Genomic DNA, 24,082 nt, shown 5'->3' with positions numbered 1-24,082 from the left:
CTTTTCAAGCACGGACCGGTGTTTGCAGATGCTTTTTTCATGGCTCACCTATAGCTATAAATTAATGTATTTTCAGGAAATAATGACACTACCATTAGGACATTTAACATACCAGTAATAATGCAATTAGGTATTCATTAACATCAGTAAATATAAATAAAAGATAGGTAATTCATTTCTTTGTTTATTATCAAAAGTTTACATGTTTTTGGGTAAATAAATATTTATTTAATGAGTCTGATGATGCTGTTTTACATCAAATAGTAATTTTAAATCAGGGGAAAAGATGTCAATTTGATTCTCAAATCTGGCTCAATGTCCAATCTGTTCCACATTTTTTTTTTTTTTTTTTTTTAAAACACTAAAAAACTATATGTTGAGAATCTGGTTTCACATTTGTAAGTTGTTACAAATGGCATAAGAAATTTCAGATCTTTTTCTGATTAATGCTTATAATCTTCACGGCAACTTAGCCAAAAATTTATCAATGAGACCTGATCGAAGCTACCTTTTAATGCCGTGTCACATGACAGTTCAATAAAAGAATCAATTTCTTGTTCATTGAGACAGAATTCTTCCACATTACAAGTAAACAGGTTTCGAATCCACATTTTACTGCTGTCAATTGGAGGAAAATATTCTTGAAAGTTTGATTTCAATTCCAAGAGGTGTTCTTTAATCACCGTAGAAATCTCAGCCGGAATGTCACCTCAAACATACTCTTTTTGTAATTTAGTTAAACTAGGAAGAAAATTATAATTCCCCTTTTAAACTCTTAAGTACCCACAGATGAATTTTCTTCATAGCTGCTTCTACTTTTTCCCGAACTTTATTTATATCAATACCTTGTAAATTTAAATTTAAGACATTTAAAAAACCAAATCACATAAGTAGGACTCCTTAATTAACCAATTAAAATCATTAAACCCATCTTTAAATTTGAATATTGTGTCCTTTGCTGATGGAGGATGTTGCTCTAAAAACAATAAGTACTCATTCTTCATTTCGATTAGTCATTTCAATACACTCCCTCTTGATAACCATCGAATTTCACTGTGTAATAGATCTTCATAATTGCTTCTAATTCTTTGCATAAAGCAGTAAAGATTGTGGAATTCAAGGAACGGGCTTTTATATAGTTAACAAATTTGACACATTCTTGAATAGCTGTATTCAAAACCAAAGGCTTTTTTTTTTTTTGTTTTTTTACAGCTAATGCTTCTCTGTGAATAGTACAATGCACCCATTCACCATCTGGTGCCATCGCAACTCAATCAGACACATTTATTCCGATCAATTCCACTTTGAGTTATATAATTATTGATTAATTTAAAAAGTTCTTCAGCCATTGTTCTTGTTGGTAGGGGTTTACAGGTTTACAAAAAAAAAAAAAAAATCTTCACTGATGGTGTCCTTAAAATCATACCTTACAAAGCACATTAAATTGGCATTAACTGCTATGTCTGTACTTTCATCCACTTGTAAATAAAAAAATTGACAGTTTTGAATGTGCTTTATGAGAGTTTCTTCAATATTATTTGCCATTTCCACAATTCTACGCCTCACAGTATTATTTGATAAGGAGACTAAATGCAGCTGATCTTCTTTACATCTATCTCACCTTCATAAAAATATAAAAGGTGAGATGTAATTACTTTTCACCAACAGTATGAGGGTATCCTGTTTCGGCTATTAGTTTTGCAATTTCATATGAAGCCACAACCAAGTCTTCATTGCAACATCTCACGGAAACAGTAGTAGTAGTGGCATGTGATGCAAGACAGCAAGTGTATGAGCTTATGCAGCATCAGCCAAAAAAAAAAAAAAAAAAAACCACACCATTCCCTCCAAATGCCTGTCCAGTTCCTCCTTAAATTTATTCAACCTATCAACTTCCACAATGACAGATGGAAGTTTGTTCCAGCAATTAGCCACCCGCTGGCTAAAGGCAAATTTCCGCACATCTATTCTACACCTGTCCTTTCTTAATTTGAATTTATGCCCCCTTAGGTTCGTAATCTGAACAAGTGGAAGGATCCCATCAGAATTCAGCGTGCTCAACCCATTCAAGGCCTTATACACCTCAATCAGTCTTTCCAAAACTTTTTCTAGATGAAATATATTCATTTTTCTTATTAATGAAAAATTCCTTTAGCTTATTTGAGTATTCTATATGCACATAATCTAAGTGCCGTTTCAGTTTCATGCATTCATTTTACAACAAATAAATGCACAATGGCATGTGGTTATTGCAGATGAAACACAATTTTAAATAATCTCTATAATACTGTCTTGTCCAATAGGTTTTGGATTTATTTTCCATACCGTCAGTCTGCCCATTGCCAGGGCGTTTATTAATATTATTTTCATTATCTCTATTTGTACTAGGCTGCACATTAGCATTAGCATTAGTAGAGGCATTTGATGCAAGAAAGCAAGCTTATGCAGCATCAGCCAAAAAAAAAAAAAAAAACCCACTTCCACTTCACCCCTCTGTTCGTTCAAAATACCTGTCCAGCTGAGCCTTAAACTTATTTAGGCTATCAACCTCCACCACAAGGGATGGAAGTCTGTTCCACCAACCAACCACCCGCTGGCTAAAGGCAAATTTCCGCACGTCTATCCTACATCTGTCTTTCCTCAATTTGAATTTATGCCCTCTCAGGTGATTTTTCTGAGCTAGAGGAAGAATCCCATCAGCATTGAGCATGCTTAAACCATTCAAGGCTTTATACACCTCTATCAGATCACCTCGCTGGTGCCTAGTCTCCAGACACTGTAATTTGCAAAACTTAAGCCTTTCTTCGTAAGAGCACCCCTTTGTTCCATTCACTAATCTTGTTGCCCTTCTCTGTACTCGTTCCAGCAGCTCTACATCCTTCTTGAAATGAGGCCTCCAGACCTGTATACAGTACTCTAGGTGTGGCCTGACCATTGCCTTGTACAATGGAATAATCACCTCCTTATCCCTGCTGGAAAAATTCCTGTATATCATTGACAATACTCCATGAGCTACTCTTGCAGCCCGTCTGCACTGCTCAGAGAACTTCATATCTGCCTGCACAATCACTCCCAAGTCCCTTTCATTCTCTACCACTGTCAGTGTAGTACCACAGAGTTGATACGTTGCTCTGGGGTTGCTGTTTCCCATGTGTAGTACTTTACATTTGTCAATGTTAAACTTCATTTGCCACCTCTCAGCCCATCTGCTCAACCTTTCCAGATCCTGTTGCAGCAGTGTAGTGTCAGTAGTGTCCTTGACAACCCTGCCAACCTTTGTATCATCTGCAAACTTGGACATTAAGCTTGATATACCATCATCAATATCATTTATAAATACAGAAAACAATAATGGACCCAACACTGAGCCCTGAGGGACTCCACTAATAACATTAGTCCACGATGAGCAGTGTCCATTGATTACCACTCTCTGTCTTCTCCCACTCAACCACCCCTTTATCCATAGCAGCAATTTGCCTCCAATTTGTGTAGCAGTCTTCCATGTGCAACAGTATCAAAAGCCTTTCTAAGATCCAAGTATATAATATCAAAGTTATTCCCTGCATCCAGTTCTTTTGTGACTGCATCATAGTATCCAATCAAGTTGGTCAGGCAAGACTTCCCCTTAACAAAACCATGCTGTGTCTGAACTATAACTGAAGTCTTGTCTAAATGATCCTGCAGTGCTTCTTTAACCAGTGCCTCCATTAATTTTCCTGGAACAGAAGTTAAGCTCACAGGTCTATAGTTACATGTGTCAGCCTTTGATCCTCCTTTGTGAATTGGGGTCACATTTGCACATTTCCAGTCTATGGGTACCTCCCCTGAGTCCAAGGAAGCTCTCATAATTATGGCTAAGGATTTGCTTACTTCCCTTGCTGCCTCCTTTAATATAACCGGATAGATCCCTTCCACCCCGGGTGCCTTTCTTGTGTTTATCTTCAACAGTTTCTCCTCCACTTTACTCCCAGTTATTTCAAGATTCTGTAGCTTACTGCTAGAGTTGAATACACCTCTGGCATTCCCCTTGCTGAATAACTCCTCATGTGTGAATGTCGATGCAAAATATTCATTTAGTTTGTTAGCTACCTGAGCAGGATCATCAACAGTTGACCCATCAATATCAAGTGGACCAATCTGATTCATCCCCTTCCTTCTAGAGTTTACATAAGTAAAGAACTCTTTGCTGTTTTTCTTTGCATCCCTTGCCAAGGATTTCTCGTAATCTGCCTTCGCCTGCCTAACCTCCTTTGTAACTTGGTTGCATATCAACTTGTATCTATCATAGGCTTCTGTGTCATGTGTTAATTTGTAAGTATCCCATGCATTTTAGTTCTTCTCTGCCATATGCCTCATTAGTTCATCTGACATCCATTTTGGCCTAAACCTTGAACAATATTTCTTAGTTGGTATGTAAAGCCTAGTAGCTTCCAAGATACGTTCTTTGAATGCTTCCCATTTTGAATTTGCTGTTGGTAACATCATCAGTTGGTCCCACTGTATAGAATTTAAATACTGTCTCAGTCCATCGTAGTCGCCTTTACGGAAGCAATAACCCTTCCCTTTACCCCTAATGGTAGTTACCTCTTTCAGTAAATCCCACTTCAGCACACTGTGATCACTACCACCTAGTGGTTCATTTATCTGCAGATTCTTAATGCATGAAGAATCACTGCTGATAATCAAATCAAGATTATTACTCCCTCTAGTTGCCTCCTGAACATGCTGATGTAGAAAACAATCATCCAATAAATCCACAAAAGCCCTGCTAGTGTGTGAGTAACCAGCCCCCAAATTCCAGTCAATATCTGGGAAATTAAAATCTCCCATTATAAGACTCTCTGATTTACTAGCCCACTCTATTTCCCTGTACAGTTCCTTATTATACTCATCAGAGTCATTAGGCCTATAGCACACTCCTACTCTCAATTTTGATCTCCCAATGCTTATGTCACACCAAACTGACTCAACACTGCACTGTCCAGCGATTTCGACTGGCTTCACTTCCTTGGTTTTTATGTGTTTCTTAACTAATAGCATAACCCCTCCCCCCTTCCTATCCTGTCTATCCTTTCTGTAGACGTTGTACTCCCCAAATTCCAGTTCTGCATCCCTTATATCTGTGTGACACCACGTCTCTGATATCCCAACAATATCTGCCTTTGATGTTTTGAGCAATACCTCAAATTCATCAAATTTATTTACTAAACTTCTAGCATTGGTGTACACGCAAGTATACATGCACCTGTTTCTATTCTTAGCTACCCTAACACAACCCATGTGTTTATTTGTACCGCAATGGCTCCCAGCAGTCTCTGAAATACCATTCATCTTGTTTTTCAGGCTTCTGCTCATTCTAATAGAAGCAGTGCAAGAATCTCTTTCACCTCTGCCAGTGGCTACTGTCAATCTATTGGTCTTTGTCTCCCCCCAAGCTAGCAGTTTTCCGACCCACCTAACACTGCCTCGATAGCATCAGCAAATATTCTTGCACCCTTTCTATTTAAGTGTATCCCATCCCTGTAGAAGCAATCTCTCCTGTTAACAAGTACAGTCCAGGCTGAAAAAAATTCTACCCCTTGAGCCTTGCACAATCTTGGCTTGTTAGGTGGACATTTCTTCAGCCACTTATCCATATTAAAAATGACATGATGTTCATAAGTGAGAGGTGGCACAGGCAGTCTGCCACCTCATACGCAAGATGTATGCATGCCTGCTAATTACATGGCATAATAAAATTTGAGTGCATCACCACTATTTTTTTTTTTTGTTAAGAGCAGTCGTCTGGAGGCATCATACATATACATTTAATAAAGTATAAAAGCATTAAATTTATTTTTACTATTTTATTACATTTTCATTTTTTCAAGAAATTTTCTTATAGTTTTATGTAGGTATATTTCAAATAAGTTGTTCATGGACCACTCTTTGGGAAACCCTGGTAAAAGGCAATTTTTAGGCCACATCTTGACCATTATCTATACAGGATGACCTCAATTAACGTGATTAATTTGTGTTAATTGAGGTCATCCTGTATAGATGACCTCAATTCCGTTTTGCGTGATCCGGGAGCGCATCGCGCAAAATGGAAACATGTTAATCAAATATAATAATATGAAAAATTATAATTGGTCCTTGACCTTCAGGAATGTCCATAAAGAATTTTAAAAATGGCTTTTAAATAACTTTAAACTGTATACCAATGTAAAAGATAATGAAAATAATTATGGAATTAAATGTTTATTGCATAAAACAGCAGTTCCCAAACTGTGTGCCACAAAATATTTTAAATTTTCGAGAGAAACACAGGTGTCCGACGTCTGTTGGACACCATGCGAACTACTAGCTCGAGGTAGTTCACAGTTTCAACATTTCTTATTAAGTTGTTTGGACCTTACTACTTAATAAACGGAACTGTTAGGTATTTCTTTTGGTCTAGGTGCACCGTGAAAGTTTGAGAACCTCTGACATAATATACACAATGAAGAAACAATTTGTTATGGAAATATTTGAACAGTGTAGACTTTCTCTTTTCATCAATCAATTTCCAATAGCCGACAACAATCTTCTCTGTGCGCTGGCGAAATAAATATCGCAGAGAACCTCAAACCTTTTGTTTGGGGTTCTCTGCGATACTAAAGATTTCATCTAGTTCTTTTACCGTTATCTCCTTCGCTGTAACATTTTCGTCTGGTTCATTTAAAAATTAGAATTTTTAAATGCAAGTCTGCATTGGCTTTATTAGCAGGAGACAAACAAGTAACATGTCTTCTTCTGATGGAACACACTGAGGCGGGCAGCAGGAAAATGTTTGTTTAATGCCCATTCGATGTGCAGTAAGCATCTAGTTCTTTTACCGTTATCTCCTTCGCGGTAACATTTTCGTCTGGTTCATTTAAAAATTAGAATTTTTAAATGCAAGTCTGCATTGGCTTTATTAGCGGGAGACAAACAAGTAACACACTGAGGCGGGCAGCAGGAAAATGTTTGTTTAATGCCCATTCGATGTGCAGTAAGCTTAACGCGAGATTCAAATCTTTTTTTTTTTTATGTGATAGTTAAAACAAAGATTGCATTAACTGGAAATTTGTATCATGTAAAGTGATATAATTTTTTCAAATAGTGGTAATCGAACTCTTGTTATGCGAGGCTTGGCTGTATTTGTTATTTAAAAGTTACAAAATTGGTATCTGAGAGAATATATCTTCCTTTCTTATATAAACCCTTTTAATGACTAGTCACAGTAACTATGACACAAAAAATAAACAAATTTTACAGAATCTACTCATGTGGAGAATTAGCGATCTCTAGATGACACAGTTCTCTCTCTGCTAAAGATATTAAAATCTTTCACACTACTTTCCTTTCAAATAGACTTGCCCATTATGTATAATGGGTACGTCTCTTGTCTGAGATCTAGAAAAACATCTAATATCCTGTGTAGGACTTCACAGAAAACATTTATTTCTAAAGTTAGAGTATTTTAGAACATTCCATATTTTTAATGAATGCATGAGTTTACACATTTAACAATAATTTTGCAATAACATTACACAGAGCAGAAGTATTTCCTAGATAAAATATATATTCATGTGTAAAACTCTCCAACTAGCACCTCTAGCAGTAACATTACAGTCAGTCCTCGTATAACACGTGTTTAAACTACACGATTTATAAATAGGGGAACGATATCTTATATAACACGAATCGAATTCGCTTATGCGCAATTCGCCCTTGTGTTTACAAGAAATGGCAGTTGAACGCAGAATCACCCCAACCGAACACAACACGATAGGAATGAAGAGAAGATTCTGAAAATGTATTTGTTTTTTTTATATCAGTGAAGGGGAAACACATTTCACCATAATAACATAAAAACCAACACAATTCCAGCTATCCGTATTATTGCAAATGCAATTAGATCGAGTTTACTACCAGTTTATAACAGATTCCACTAGCAGAAACGCAACTAGAAATTGTTTTTATTGTTTTATGGTAGTAACCCCTAGAAATGTGCTTTAGTAAAATGTGAGGTGTTAATAATGTATCTCTGCCTTTACGATGTTGTTTATTCAGTTGCTACACGCGCGCAGCTTTGTTTATGTGTATCAAGCGTGCCTCCTCGTTTTGTAATTGTGCTTTATTCCCTAAAAACGAGTAAAATACTTAAAAGGTGTGAAAAGGAAGCGTCCTGGTGAAGACACTGCAGATTCAGAGAGAAAAAGGAAAGCAATATCGATAAACGGAGGCGGACTGGATCAAAAATTCCTACCCGGGAAAATTTATAGTGGCCTCATACTATGGTTTATGGCCAAAATCACACCGGCCTTCAGCTCACTGGGGTTTCCCCAGTAAGGCTTATGGCCAGTCCACCTCTGTCGATAGAGAAAAAATATGAAATTGTGAAACGCTTTGAGCGAAATGAAAGACCATGTGATATTGCACATGCTACAGACCTAAATGAGGCAACGCTGAGAATTACAAAGAGTGCAGAGAAAATAAAAACAACTTTCATAGTTAAATAGTAATTAAATATCATAGTAATTAAAATCCATTAGATTAAGACAAAGAATTGGAAGAGATGGAACGGCTGTCATCTGTTTGGACAGAAAACCAAACAAAAAACAAGTTTGCTTACGATAGAAGCAAAAGCATTATTAATCACAATAAATAATAAAAGATTATTTATTGTGTTTGGTAATGTTTTGGTTACAAATGTGTGTTCAATCTTGGGTGGTCGGCACCTAACCCTATTTTTCCCATAGGGCCTGTTGTTTATATTGTACGAGGGTTTCTAGGAACACAATAACTATCATGCTATACAAGGACTGACTGTACTGATAATTATCAGGTACAAATAAATAAATACAATATATATATATAAATATGGGTAATTAAATTAAGATAATCTGGAGATTGCTATAAAGCAACGTTTATAGCAATTAGCTTAATGCAGTATGTCATATTCTAATATTGTTTGTTTACAATATTAGAACATGACAATTTCATTCTTTCAAATTAGAATGTAATAGCTTCGGTCTCTCAAAATAAAAATTCTATGTTGGTAAGAAGTTCAATGTGTATATGGAATGAAATTTTAACATAAATGAATTTATTCACAGCAGCCCCCCCACTCCAAATGGAAGAAGTACACTGTAGAACCTCATCCAAAGAATCAAGCAGCTAATATGCTAAATCATTTCAGACATATCTCTTGTTGATCCTACCTTCTAAAATTAATGAAAAAGGCACTCTTCCCAATGACAACCAACCAGATCATTTCACAGAGGCCCCAACAAATGCATAAATTTGGCCACTAACCATAAACATGCTGCAAGCATTCAAAAATGAAGAGCAAGCAGTCTCTTATGTTGACTTTGAAGCAGCATTTGATGCCATAAGCATTCATGGGCTCCCCCCCCCAAATGCTACTACTTCATTCAAAATGACATGCTATGATTTCTAACTGCACCCCTACACGAAAGAGACATTGTCCACAAGATGGAGCATCATACAATCTCAAGCGGATGTTCTCTCTGATGTTTTATTTATTGTCATTGTTGCTCCCTATATATCCAACAAAATACACAATTTGCTATGCCACTGATAATAAAAGTCATAACAGAAATTAAAATTAAACCCAGGGAGCAAATAGAAGATATGAAGGATACAATCACTGAAATCCTTTATCCAATATCTAAGTAACTTTCCTTGATGCTGCCAAGTCCTGATTTATATATTCTTTTCTTGTTTTAAGATTTGTTTTGCCTGTTACCTCATTGTTAATATTCTAATGAGGAGAGTTAACCTTCACAATTATAAGAAGTTGAGGTACAGAAAAAGTGGTTAGCAAGGTGGAATCCAAAAACCTTTATGATGGAACAGAGGAATCAACAAATGGGCATGTGTCTGTACACACTGCAACTGATTCCGCTGTTTTTGAATGGACTGTGACAAGATATGAACATGCCACTTTTATGTCAGAAACAAAAAGGGGTGTAGCTACACCCCTTTTTGTTTCTGACATAAGTGTCTCCAACTGTGTTTTGGAGACAAAATCATTTTACTTAATTTCTTGAAAGTCAGCAGCAACACAATACACATGGGTAATTGTCCAAGGAATCGATTCTTCTACATGATAAATACATTGCAATACCCACATAAAAACCTGCACAATTTCAAGTGGAGAATCCAACCTTACCAAGAATATAATCCTGTTTTGACTCTAACAAATAGTTCAGCTACCAAAGGTCACAAACTTCTATTACAAAAAAGACTGTTTAAGTCTTCCATTATGCTGGGACCAGTGCTTGAACACTATTGGCATCCCATGTATTATGCTAATTTTAATAAAGCAAAACTTGGAAAATATTTATAAATTTGATTGCTGATTGATCTACCTTGTATTTTTTATAAGTTTCTAGCACTGCAATTATGTATACAACTTTTTGACAAGTACGGAATTACAGGGGATGTGCTGGTAAATCTGCACAATAACTCGCACTTTGCTCAAATTGTGTTCCTAGGGTTCTGCACTTCATAAGGATATTTTCAGTTTTCTGATCCTTTTATATTCAGGAAGAACTGAAAATGCAAGAAAGTTCAAATAGATAATCTTATCTTGGATTAGAAAGGCAGTTCTAAAATCACCAAAACTACAATCTAATGCAAATAAGAATATTATTACAACACACTAGCCTTGGAAATAAGAAAAGTTGTACATTAATTAATTTAAAAAAAAAAATTACCTTTATAAACAATTCATAAGAAGGTTCACCAGGTTGAGGAGGATTCACTACACAGTCAGTGCAAGCCTGAAATTAAATATTGTATATGAAGCTTTTTTTCCCCTTTTTGCGGGGATGGATTTTTGAAATAATAACAATTAATAAATAAAAGTTTTAAACTATTCTTACTTGGTAATATAATGAATGACACTTATAATTCCCATGATTTGTTATTTAAATTTTCTGATAATGATTTAAAAATTTATATAATATCTATCTCTACACAAGTGCTATTAATCAATAAACAATATGGCAACATTTCTGGATCCACTTCAGAACCCTATCATCAAATAAGGAATTAAATTTAATTAAATACAACTACCAGAAGGCTCCTCTATTCTGTTTGCATAAAAATATATCTGGAAAGAACAGACTATGCTTGCAGATATAACACTGCAAGCTTAGTCTGTTCTTTACAAATATATTTTTATGTAAGTATCATAATTGCTAAGTCATTATCAATAAATTAATAACAAATCACATGATGTAAATTTTATTGATTTTACTAGTACCTTAAGTGTCCATGGAATGTACTTTTTTTAGAATATTCTAAGAAAATTTATTTATTACATAAGTAACAATTAATAAACTTTTAGTGGGAAATACAAGACTCTCTCAAAAGGAGATAAATGAGTGGCAAGTTTTCTGAAAGATTAACAGTAATTAGAATGATTTCAAAATAGCACAAATATTCATACCATTTTGTATAACTGGCAAATCAGCCAAGTACTGATAAAGAGATAGAGGTATCGTTTCCTGATGAATATAAGGCAATCATTGAAAACAGTGAATATTCCACTAAATTTGTTTTTGGTATATACAAGAACAGACTTTTCTGGAAAAGAACACTACTACAAACCTTCATTTCACAAAAAGAAAAACATGCTTCAGGATTTCGAGTAGCAAGGATAATCAAATTTTTATGATGGGTGCAACATATTAATTAGGTGCCTGAAAACTGAAGTAACTAGCAATCAAAAACATCATAAGCAAAGAAACAATTTTCTAATTTATATTCACCCAAGCATTTTGTATTCACAAAATGCTTGGCAACTGATAAAATGTTTTATGGACTGGTTCATGAATTGTTTTATCCAAGTGTTATAACCACTTATATTACTGTCTTACTATGAATTATTGCTTTATTGTTACTGGACAATGTCTTAAGCCTACCTATAGAACTTAATGAACTTCAGAACCCCTGTCCTCACTCCTTCTTCATGAACAAGGAAAACCAAGTACAATGCTGCTTTTCATATAACAGTTTGAATGATGTTATATGAAACTGGTTTGATTTGGAGATTCAGTCAGGAGGTAATTGCTCAAGTTACAAATAACATCACTTTGGCCGAAAAAGTTGCAATGACAGATGTTGATGCAGAAAATACGTGAGAGCTTCTGGAACTTTCACAAAATGCCAGCCACCTGAAGAAGCTAATGAACTTTGATTCATTAGCTTCTTCAGTTTTGAATTTCAGTTTGAATGCTATCCTGATCTTGAGCATAACTACCACATAAGGCAGTTCTTTAGGAAGCTTGGTCTGTTACATGGAACTTCAAAATAGACTACAAATAATACTAGGCAACCCTTGATGCTTTTTTTTTTAAGGATTAAATATCAAGCACACATGCAAGTAAATGCCACCTTCAGCTCCCATGCTGGTAATTTAAAGTAGGAGCTATGCCAGGAATAGACAAACCAACAAGAGCACTCTGAATCAGTTTACAGTTTTTTGTTAGTATTAACCATGTTGTTCAGGAAAGCTCAAGGCTTTTGCTGCCCCAGCTGAAAAAAAAAATAAATAAATAAAATACCTACTTTATTCCCTCCTATAGGTGCCTATCCAGCTGACCTTTGAATTCTCCAAGCTCGCAGCTTAAACCACCCACAAAGGCAGCAACTTATTCCAGTAATTAACAACTCAGTGGCTGAAGCTTCCTCGGAATCCTGTCTAACCTCTTCACCTGTAATTTGAATTTATGGCCCCAAGTTGTGGAATCATTTTAACTGAAAATATCACCCTCATTCATTTTACTTTCTCCTCTAAGATGCCTAGTTACCAAGTGCTGTAGTCCACACATTCAAAGTCTCCTCATATTGTGAATTATGAACTTTTGAAAACTGATCCCTATTAAAATACAAACAAGGTTTCATTGTTATAGTTTGTTATTTGGTTTTTAGGAGCATTAGCAACTAAGGCCACATTGCTCCGGGATATGCGGTGGTCATTCCCTGACCTTTCCGCATCCTCCGTATTTGGTGGTGACAGGCTCGAACCCCGGTCTAATCAAGAAGCGTGTGCTACGCACTGCTGCTCCTTCCCACCTGGCTACGGAGGCGCCTAGGTTTCATTGTATTCATATTAAATTTTATTTATTTTTCATTCAAAATAGATTAAGCACCAGCCAGAGGTTGTATTATAATTCTAAGGTAATATGCTGAAGTGTATGCTAGCTGTGTTTTTATACATTTTTTGAAGTACTTTAGTAAGATTAAGTTATTTCACAATTTTTGCATTTATAAATTATCATATTTCAAAAATGTGACAATAATTCTGATAACTTCCAATATGTTATCTACTGGATGATGTCACATTTATCTGAGCTCCAGCAAAGTGGGTAGGTTTTTCAATTTATTTCTAACAAAATGTGCTAGAAGTTATTTTTATTGAACTGTGTTTACTTCAAATTAGACACAATTTAACTTCTAAACTATGTCCAAGTTGACTTTTATAAATTTTCAAAGACAGTCTGAGGAGCAGTGTATATGAAGAATTCCACCAATAAACAAAGACCAAGTAATGCAAGTATTTGGAATGGCACTCATCCAGTGTTAAAAAAAAATCTGATCTCAATTAGATGGTGGACAAAAAATATATGTTTGTAGTAATTTTACATTTCTTGTAAGAAATCAGTAGCTTTCAGATAATTTTATTGTAGTGTTAAAGAACAAGTAGTGTCCACCCATTGTCCCACATGATGTCTATATGGGGGGGAAAAAATGCAGGTTGAGTTTTTTGTCCACGATAAACAAAATGAGAAAAGCTTTTGTTTTTTGACTAAAATTTTCTAATCACTCCAACTTACAATCTTAAATGTTATAAAAATATCAACTGTTATAAAATTACCTGTCCTAGCACATTTGGACACAGTTTTGCTGATATGGCTTTCAGGAACATTTTTTGTACACTGGGATCGAAGTTTAATATTTCACAATAACCTCCACGTAAACCACATCTACAAGAGAAACAAAATATGCAATGGGCATTTATATTACTTTCATGTTTGTTAACAACAGTAAATATGAAAAAATTCAATATGCCTTTCGTCAGAGCAGATATATCTAAATTTGGTAAAGTGTTAAGACTGCTTTTAAAACAAACAATTAGTTCGCAGAACTTATCCTAAAAAATAATGGATGCAATAAAAAAATTTTTAATTTAATTCTTCACATTATAATTTAACCCAATATTCTGTATCAATGAGGTTATTTTTAATTCAGAAGTGAAATTACAATGTAATGACATCCTGTTCTTACTTGAGAAAAAACATACCTAGGAATTAGCAACAGTGAAGAAAATTGTAATGAATGTTTAAATCACATTAGTATACTAAACTCTATAGTAAGAAGTGAATGAACAAATTTGTTGAATTAATGGCAGATTTTGTCAGCATCTCAAGAGCTTCAGTGTACAGAGTGAGGAAAGAAGCGAAGAATGCAGGTTGTTGAGTTTAACGACACATAGGCTGCTAGGGCCATATTGTGTCTTTCTAATGGTGAATATGAAATATCAGCTTCATTATAATAACTATATTTTATGATATATTTCTATACGATTTAGGAAAGTAAATAGTTCTTTTTTATTAGGATCATCTCCCAGAATCTGCAATAAATTTATCGATGACTGTGTATTAGCAATTGGCGCCGCCGTAGCCAGGTGGGCAGGAGCAGAAGTGCATAGCACACGCTTCTTGATTAGACCGGGGTTCGAGCCCGTGACCACCAAATACGGAGGATGCGGAAAGGTCAGGGAGTGACCACCGCATATCGCCTCAGTTGCTAATGCTCCTTAAAAAAAACCAAAAAAAAACACCAAAAGTATTAGCAATTGATTAAAGGTGTTTAAGCGGATATTTTGAAAGTGGGGACAGTCCACTAAAAATGGCAAGTGGTCGTTTGTACTTGACATAAGGAATGCAGGGAAACTTTTACCACTGCAGAAGCTGCCAAAATGAATTGGCATTACCTCTCAGCTAACAATGTACAGTATGATGATTTCACAAAATCAGAAATACACAGAAAAATTTGTGCTCACTTTTTTATAATGAATGTCCTACCATAAATTGTATACTGATGAACAATGAGTTACCTACATTATCATGGTAGCAGTGCATAGTTTAGCGTGCAATCTTGGCTTCATACAGTATATCTTCCATGTTTGGGGTCACTGTTACAAAAGTATTTGCAACACTATGTAGTGAATTACTATCTGAATACAACACTGATGGACACTGAATGAATGAATGTTTAAAAAATTCTAAAATAAACTTTTATATTGCTGATCATTTCACTAGAAAGCTTGACATTATAACTTTGAAATGACATAACCACAGTAAAATAGCACAATTTATGTGGAAATTTTTTCACTTAATTATGATGCTATATCTCCGAGTTTCTATTTTTATTTTCAAAGGTTGCTAAACAAAGTCTGACTGTGGAAACAGCTGTTTCACTCGAACCTTGTTTTGTTATGCTGATTTACATCAGCATAACAAAATTTAGGGGTAAAGATTAAAATTTATATATAAATTACAAGAGAAGCTTTAAGGGGATGGGGTCACTGGATTCCTGTGATTGACCAATTGGAAGTCAATCACTCTCTTATGATGTTATCTCCCTTCCCTTTCTTTCCTCATTCTGATCACTGACAGGAGTAATGCATGTGACCAGGGGGCTAGCAGAAGTTCTGAAACATGATGCTATTAACAAATGTGATAATCGCAGCATAATAGCATATCAATTGGTAGTTCTCTTAAAGAAAAGGAATCTTACTCAAGACTATTAGAACTGAACCACATATGCCAATGCAACGATCCATATTGTGCACATCCCAAACACAGTCCACCATGCCAGAATTTTCTAGAACTCAGTGTATGACTAATAGCAATCACCAGAAATAAAAGCATGGAACCGGTGTGATCAAACAGGCACATTATAATGAATGGAAGAGGGCAGTTTCAGATACATGTTAAGTAAGAGATTTTACTACAGTTAAATTAATACACAGAATTAACAAACAGATTCTGTTGTGCATAAAAGACAGTAGAATTCAACAAATATAATAATACTAGGACTAAGCCCTTGCTGGATTTTGGAAATCTGAAAATATTTCACTGCTGATATTAAAGCACGCAGATCTTCAACTACTTGAGAAAGATTATACAATATTCTAATGAAGCAGTGAAGCAACATTTCCACTTACTACGTTGGGGAACTTCCACAAGCATCAAGTGCCTAAGTTTAAAACAAACACACAAAAAAATAAATAATAATAATTAATGAAATACAGTCAAATTATATATATATTTTAAATAAGGCTTATAACATAATGCTTGAGAAATCTTTCTTGTGCTGCTGCTGCTTTGGAAGCCATAGGAAAGTTTTCTCAGGTGAGTGAAATGCTATAATAACAAACTCTACAATCCAGAGTTGCACAAAGCTGACAAAATGGCATCCAGCATACTAATTAAAAAAATAAATGAAAACAGGCATGATTTTCAAGTTTATATGACATATAGTCTGAAATAACAGTAGCTGTGTACCACATACAGGGCTCTGGAAACCCACTTGCCAAGGGCAAGTTATCAGAGAAGTGACAAATGAATTTTCAGCCTTGTTCTGAATGCATTCAAAATATATTTTATTTTCTTTGCATAATTCACACATTTTTTCATTTTAAAACATAATTTCATTCACTGTCAAGTTATTTGATCTTGGATGGCTGTCAACGAATTTATTAAAGTTTTAATTCTAGCTAAGAGATAGTATCTTATGTAATTAATTTAATAAGTTAATTCCTTCATAAACTGTTTGCCCCCTGCTAAAAGTTAGTTTGCAGGAAGATACTCTCAAAGATATGCTTTGCTGCTGCTTTCAAATGTGGGTGAGCTTATTTTCACAATTCACAACATGAATTAGCTTAGTGTAATTACATACCTGAACATTTTACATAATGAAAAGGATTTTTAATACTGTTATTTACAAAAATACAATTAGCTTGCAAAGACATGTTGCTGGAAGGGAAAGTGAGGTAGGGGCATGAAGGAGGGAGGGTAAGACCAGATCACACGACCAACATTACAATGTGAAAAGTGTCTGGCTCTGTAGTGAGTGTTAACTACTTTCTTGTTGTTTCCATAAATTTTATTATTTCTGGATAATTTATGTAAATTAACCCTTCATTATAAACAAACAAAAGGAAACAAACTTAGTTTTGTAAAACAAAAGCTCAGAGAGAAGTGGTTCAGAAATATACCTGCAACATCATTGTAGATTACGTTTCTTCCTGCATGAATAAATGTTGATTTTTATAGCTCACAGGGTAGAATAATTAGCTGATTACACTAAATTTTTCTTAATACTAAACGTAGATGTTACCTATAAGATAATTTTATTTCAAACTTAACTTGAAGGGACCTAATTTTTGTTGGCACAAACCATTGTGTATGGCTCTTCAGTTAAATACTAACTTGTTTCTATTTCATTCTAACCTCTTCTCATAATAATTAATCTTTCAAATGTCAAAAAAAAAAAAAAAAAACTTTGCTAGTGAATTAATAGTTAATTGAACGCCAAACAAACTATGCTATTCACATGACTTTCATTCATAAAAATTCCACGGATATAAGCTTCTCATTTTCTTTTACACCAACCTTTCTAGAATGTAGTGAAGGAAGACAAGTAACACTCACTCTCCCATATAGCCTTTGGAAGTAGACATAAAAGAAGCAAGCTCCATCTGGTTATAAGGAGGACCCATTTCGCTCATCACTTTCTTGAAGGAATAGAATTTCATACCTTCAGCATACACATTGTCTTGATAAACCTGTAAATAAAGTTTTTAGCCATTACTTAAGAGTGAAATTACATAAAACCTATAAATTTAGCAAAAATAAACCTAATTTAACATTAATATACTTCCGTGAGAGAGAGAGAGCAAAGATTATAGCTCAAGTGAAATATAATATCAATATACTGTTGAGAAAGAAAGAGAGTAATGATGATATGTGAAAAAATATTTCACTGTTTAAATGAAATAACAGCATTTTCACATTATCATTTATGTTCTATACTATATAGTCTTTAATTAATATTGCCTAAAGACCACTCAAATTTTGTTGACAAAATACTGAAAACTGCCTACTACTGCATATCATTCAAGTCATATTTTGTATAAAAAAATGGATATTACGATAAACAAATTTATTAATTAAAATATAATATAGTGTATGCTCCACTATCTTCATTGTCGATAGGGACTGAGAATTGCCAGTTGGATGAGTGTTACTCATATAACTGGCTGCACTACATAGTGGAACACTTTATAAAGTTAAACCCCTTAGTCACACTAACATACATACTACTTTATTTTCTTCTGCTTAATTTTAAAATAACAGTTGTTTTCACACTTTTTATTGTTGAAAACTTATAGATTGCTTTTATATTATAGCTTGATGATATGCCAAGATCATACTTCTTAAGTACATTACAATTTTCACTTTTTTATAGTCTTCTACAAATATCCAGTTTCTGTTTTAAGGTAAACACAATGTACCTATGTTTTCATCAACTTTCTTATCTTTTTTTCTAGATACCTTAATGGCTGGGAGAAAGACAGCCTTCATAAGTACATCAGTGCCTCCAGGATCACTTTTAATGCAATGTAAACACTAAACACGAAATTTTCCAACTTTCTAAAAAAATTTTAATTCAAACTATTCTCTTGTTAAAGATTGTTTATTTAATGTATTTTTATAATGTTTAATTATTAAATTTGCAGCCTCTTTGCTACTAGGGTGGGAAGTGCTGCAAATGTCCTTTCTTTTAATATATGATTAAGATGTGCCAGTTGCTTGAGATTTCTGTATGGCACGCTTTGAATTTTATCATGGCTTTTATTATTATTAGAAAGTTTCATAAACAATTATTTACAAGAACTAACAAATTTAATTAGTTCTTGTAAATTCCAGCAACTCAGAAAAACTGGAGTTCCATAACACTCTGAAATAACTTGAATGCCTTTTCTGTTTTCAACACATACTGGAGCATGTGTTGAAAACAGAAAAGGCATTCAAGTCATTTCAGTCTATTATGGCAGCTGAATTTTTCAAAAGAAGAGTACTACTGCAGCTTCAGAATTTACAATAAGAAGTATCTGTATATCATATGGTAATGAAAACCAAGAAGTTTTACTTATGTAGCTAGCTAGATAAATCATAATGGAATGTAGTTTATGCAGGACAAGTGGATGTGTGGTAAAATTCTGAGTTAAAAGATAGGATGCTTGTCCATCAGCATTTTTATGCCATTTAAAGAAATAAAATATGAACATATAAACTGTGTTCAGACTTTTGAGAATTGGATTTTAGGAATAAAATATGCATACATGTTTCATCAGGGAGACATTGATATGTAGGGGATCCAGCCAGTCTGTAGGTGATCTGAAATGGAAGAATATTTGGAAACTTCTTATATCAGCTTAGTTTGGTTACAAAAGATTGTCTAGACTAGCTAAAAAGTTGAACGACAAACATCATTGGAAAGTGAAGGAGCAAGCTGCTGATGGATATGGTACCGATTATTATACAGGCAGTCCTCACTTTGAGTTTTTGCTTTACAAGTTTATTCTTCAAGTATCGACAAAATCGAGAATATAAACATTAATTGCAATAAATAAACATTCATAAATACGGCATTTCAAGCTAAGCGTACTACTGTGCATTCGTTTGTTGACCAACAAACTATTGAGGGTAAGTATTCTTCTATAGTTTACGACCCTAACACACTCCAAAAAAGGTCGACAGAACTATTGGTTTGTTGACCTTTATTTAACACTACTATGGTCAAATTTCATTGTTGAGAATGTAATCCTGTTTTTAACATTAAGTCTATGGGAAACAAATTGACTCGTACAGTCAAGAACTACCTGTATATGGCGATGAATGAAGAAGAATACATGATGGATTATAGTTCCTGTGACTCACATTTCATAATGTTGTGTCTGTAGGATGTACAGTTCATTGTGATGTGCATGTTGGTAATCGATTACAATGTAGTTCCTTATGCTGCAATTTGGAGGATATAATAAAATTAGTTTATGTGCAGCTCATTGTGCTACATCATGGTGGATAAAATGCTACAATCCTGAGTCACTGATTTGTATTCATTAATTACTCAGTTTTATACTGAGTATGGAGTCGAACCAACTTGTGTGACGACATATACTGTGTATGAACGTTATACTAGTCTGCTATAGAGCAGAATATAGATGTGTAACACTACATGGAATGGCCCTGCTGGGTACATTAATGTATATAAACACATGGTAGGCTTGCCAGTCTAGCGTGGGATCACCTTAACTTAAAAAAAAAAAAAAAAAAACTGTATATAAGTGCATGAAATAATAATGAACTCCTTTAGCAAGAGAAGGACAATTATGAGCGGGAATATAAAGCTTGGCGGAAACAAGCCTAAATAACCTCACAAGGAGTGTGTTAGGGTAGTAAACTATAGAAGAATACTTAGCCTTAAATGTGTCTACAGTAATGTTAGAAGTATTGTCAATAAAATGAGTGAATTCGAACTCCCAGTTAGGGCACCTAATGCTGACATAATAGGGATAACGAGTTCCACTATGGTATGTATAATCTATGAAAGACAGAAGGGGTGGTGGAGTCATCTTCTTATCAAAAGAAGCCTGAGCATGAAAACAGCTTTTGCTGAATTAGAAGTTATATCTGCTAGCATAGAATCTATGTGGTGTGAGTTAGTTGGAAATAAAGGTATAAGTGGGAGTAATCTACAGACCAAAATATTGTGAAGAGTATGACCAGTCTCTACATGCAGAAGGAATGGACAAGTAAGCATAAATGTCTTATTATGGGTAACTTCAATTTGCCTCTAATTGATTGGAATAAGTGGGAGGCAAAACTCACCATGGAGAACAAAAAACTTTTAAATAAACTAGATGGTTATTATTTGTACCATAATGTCAGAGAAAATACTAGGAATAAGAATATTCTAGACCATGATTACTCACAAATCAGATGACATCACATGGCTTACAGTACAGGAACCATTTGATGGTTCCTGTAGTTGGAAGATGAAAGATGCTGCAGTAGTTAAAAGGTTTTTAATTCAGAAAAGAGGACTACGACAATTTAAGGCACTGCATGGAATCTATCAATTGGGCAGATTGGAGAGGGAGGGAGAATACATTAGAATTATGGAATACCTTTAGAGCAATAATCACAGAAGCTATGAACACATATATACCATTAAGAAAAAAATAGCACAAAGAGGATGTTGAGATGGAATAAATACAGGTCACCAGTCTAAGAGAACAGAAAAAGACATATCTTAGTCTTGGGTTATGTAAGTTAACACAAAATCTCATGAATGGACTTTTTATGTGAACAGGCTTTTTTTTTTTTTCATAAGAAACAAAACCAAAATTCCATTTAAAAATCACCAACTTGCACTTACATGATATAATGATAACTGGCATTTCAAATGGAACCAGGTATTAATTCTCTTGCAGAGCAAAGTCATTCATTCAACTCACCTTCAGCAAGTCCACCTCCTAAGCCTAGGCTTATATGTGGATTATGCTTCTTCAGTGATATTATCTTAAGCTGTTCTTAAAAATATATTATAATAATAAAAAATACTATTTAAAATTCAACATCACAACACATCTTAGGAGAGCACTAATCCTCTTAGCCGCAGCCAAGAAGGATATAGTGTTAGCTATCGTCGTCTTACATATCACCGCGCAGGAGACTAGGCACCTGCGCGGTGATCTGATTGAGATATATAAGGCCTTGAATGGATTGAGCATGCTGAATTCTGATGGGATCCTTCCACTTGTTCAGATTACGAACCTAAGGGGGCATAAATTCAAATTAAGAAAAGACAGATGTAGAATAGATGTGCGGAAATTTGCCTTTAGCCAGCGGGTAGTTAATTGCTGGAACAAACTTCCATCTGTCGTTGTGGAAGTTGATAGCTTGAATAAATTTAAGGAGGAACTGGACAGGCATTTGGAGGGAATGGTGTGATTTTTTTTTTTTTTGGCTGTTGCTGCATAAGCTCATACATTTGCTTTCTTGCATCACATGCCACTACTACTACTACTACTATATCCTAATTGGCTGTGTTACTGTCCCCAGCCACAAAGAGGCGGGAACTACTATCTAGCCTTGCTCTCCGTTTAAAAACTAGACTCACAAAACTTATTAAAATACCATAGGAGAGCCCTATCCATGAACATGATCCAAAGATCTTGTTGTTCAAGTTTACCTAGACTTATCTCCAATTCATGTCTTAGATCAACATATTGATCACAATGGAACATAATATGGAAACTAATTTCTTGTAACCCACAAGAACATAAATCATTTTCCATAAGTCCCAACTCATGGAGTCTTTTTGCCAATCCATGTCCAGTAATAAGAAAAGTGCCATGTAGTCCAAATTGCTGCCAAGAATTTGCCCGCACATTTAATATGTCAACTCTTGGTAAATACATATGGGTGACACGTCCTTTTTCACTCTTGTCCCACCTCTGTTGCCATACAGCCATCAGTTCATTTTTAATTCTTGCCTTCTCTTCTTTATAATCAGATCTTGAGTATATCCTATTTAGATCTGGGCAAGAGGAAACTCCCAACACAGTTTTCCTGATGTTCTTTCTAGTACAGTATAGTAACACCGACAAGATGGTCTGCAAATCAGCCGGAAATCGCCCAGCCAAGACCTGCAGAGCATCTGTCGACACTGTTCTGCAGGCCCGTGTTGTGCATAGGAGAGCGAACCTCTGCGCTTGGAGCAAGTACTTCTTTTCAACACTATTAGTTATTTGGTGCAACCAAGCCACAGAAGAATATGTGATTATGGGGACAAATACACAGTCATAAAGGAGATTCAGCGCTCTTCCTTTTATCCCCCAATCAGTTCTAATCATTCTTCTCAGCTTGGCATACAGCACTCGAACTTTATTTTTAAATACTTCATGTGCTCCAAAAATGCCATCCTCTCCCCTACACACACACACCAAAGAACTTTACAGAAGTCACATACCTAATTGACATATCAAATGCTTTAACAACTGGATTTCTATTCATACTCAGTCGTCCTTTAAGCAGCATCTGTACAGTCTTTGTTTTTGAGATCTGTAACTTATACAATCTGGACCACTCTATCAATTCCTCCATTATTTGAGAGGCACGTGCCTCTAGTTGGGACCTTGCATTGCCATAAACCAGAATTAACAAATCATCGGCATATGCCACTACATTCACACCAACGTGATTTCTTCTCAAAAAGTCATCCATAACTATTGTCCAGGCGTGAGGACCAATCACCGAGCCCTGTGGACAACCTCGTTTAACATTCCTTTTTACTTCAGTATATTTTGTCCTGATAATTATCTTTCTATCTGAAAAATATTCTTTAAAAACTAAATACAATTTTTCAGAACATCCAATGGTTCTAATCCTGGAAAGGATTCCCTCCCATCAAAGCATGTCGAATGCGCCATGAAAATCAACAAAAATTCCAAGAACATAATGCCCCTCATAGCTCTGAACGTATGTTGTCATCTGATAAATAGCCATTTTTTATAACCATACTTTTTTTATAACCATATAAAAAAGGACATTTGATTCTCATCATATTTAATCATCAACCGACTGATACACAGTCGTTCATAAGTTTTAGCTATTACAGACAACAATGCTATGGGACGATACGAACCTGCTTCACTTGGTAGTTTATCTGGACTTTTGATAATCAGTTTCAAAACAGCCATTCTCCACACCTCAGGGAACGAACCCATCTCCAAGCATTTGTTAAACATCTTGACCATTAAATCGGGTCTTATATTAAAAACCCTTTTCATTATCTTAACTTCTATTAAATCAGGACCAGGTGACCAGTTGTCAACCACCTGTGCAACAGCATCTTGGACCTCTTCTATAAATGCCAGAGACCGACCAACTCAGTCACAGAATGA

At 34.9% G+C, this 24,082-nt stretch overlaps 1 protein-coding gene across 1 annotated transcript in view; it reads right to left on the bottom strand.

Moving 5' to 3' along the window:
- The window catches only part of LOC150082876 (alanine aminotransferase 1), a 101,285-nt gene that overhangs the window by 17,733 nt on the left and 59,470 nt on the right, over window positions 1-24,082 (bottom strand). Inside the window, exons 8-10 of the mRNA XM_090376887.1 lie at window positions 17,760-17,893; window positions 13,916-14,024; window positions 10,749-10,814 (exon numbers count right to left, since the gene is read on the bottom strand). Of these exons, the coding sequence (XP_090233013.1) occupies window positions 10,749-10,814; window positions 13,916-14,024; window positions 17,760-17,893 (309 nt within the window). The remainder of the gene's footprint in view (window positions 1-10,748; window positions 10,815-13,915; window positions 14,025-17,759; window positions 17,894-24,082) is intronic.

The sequence above is a fragment of the Mastigoproctus giganteus genome, chromosome 7 (assembly GCF_048544385.1).
Source record: "Mastigoproctus giganteus isolate SK-2022 chromosome 7, ASM4854438v1, whole genome shotgun sequence".
Classification (NCBI taxonomy): Eukaryota; Metazoa; Arthropoda; class Arachnida; order Uropygi; family Thelyphonidae; genus Mastigoproctus; species Mastigoproctus giganteus.
Note: the sequence above shows the minus strand (reverse complement) of the source record. Positions and strands in the feature narration are given on the sequence as shown.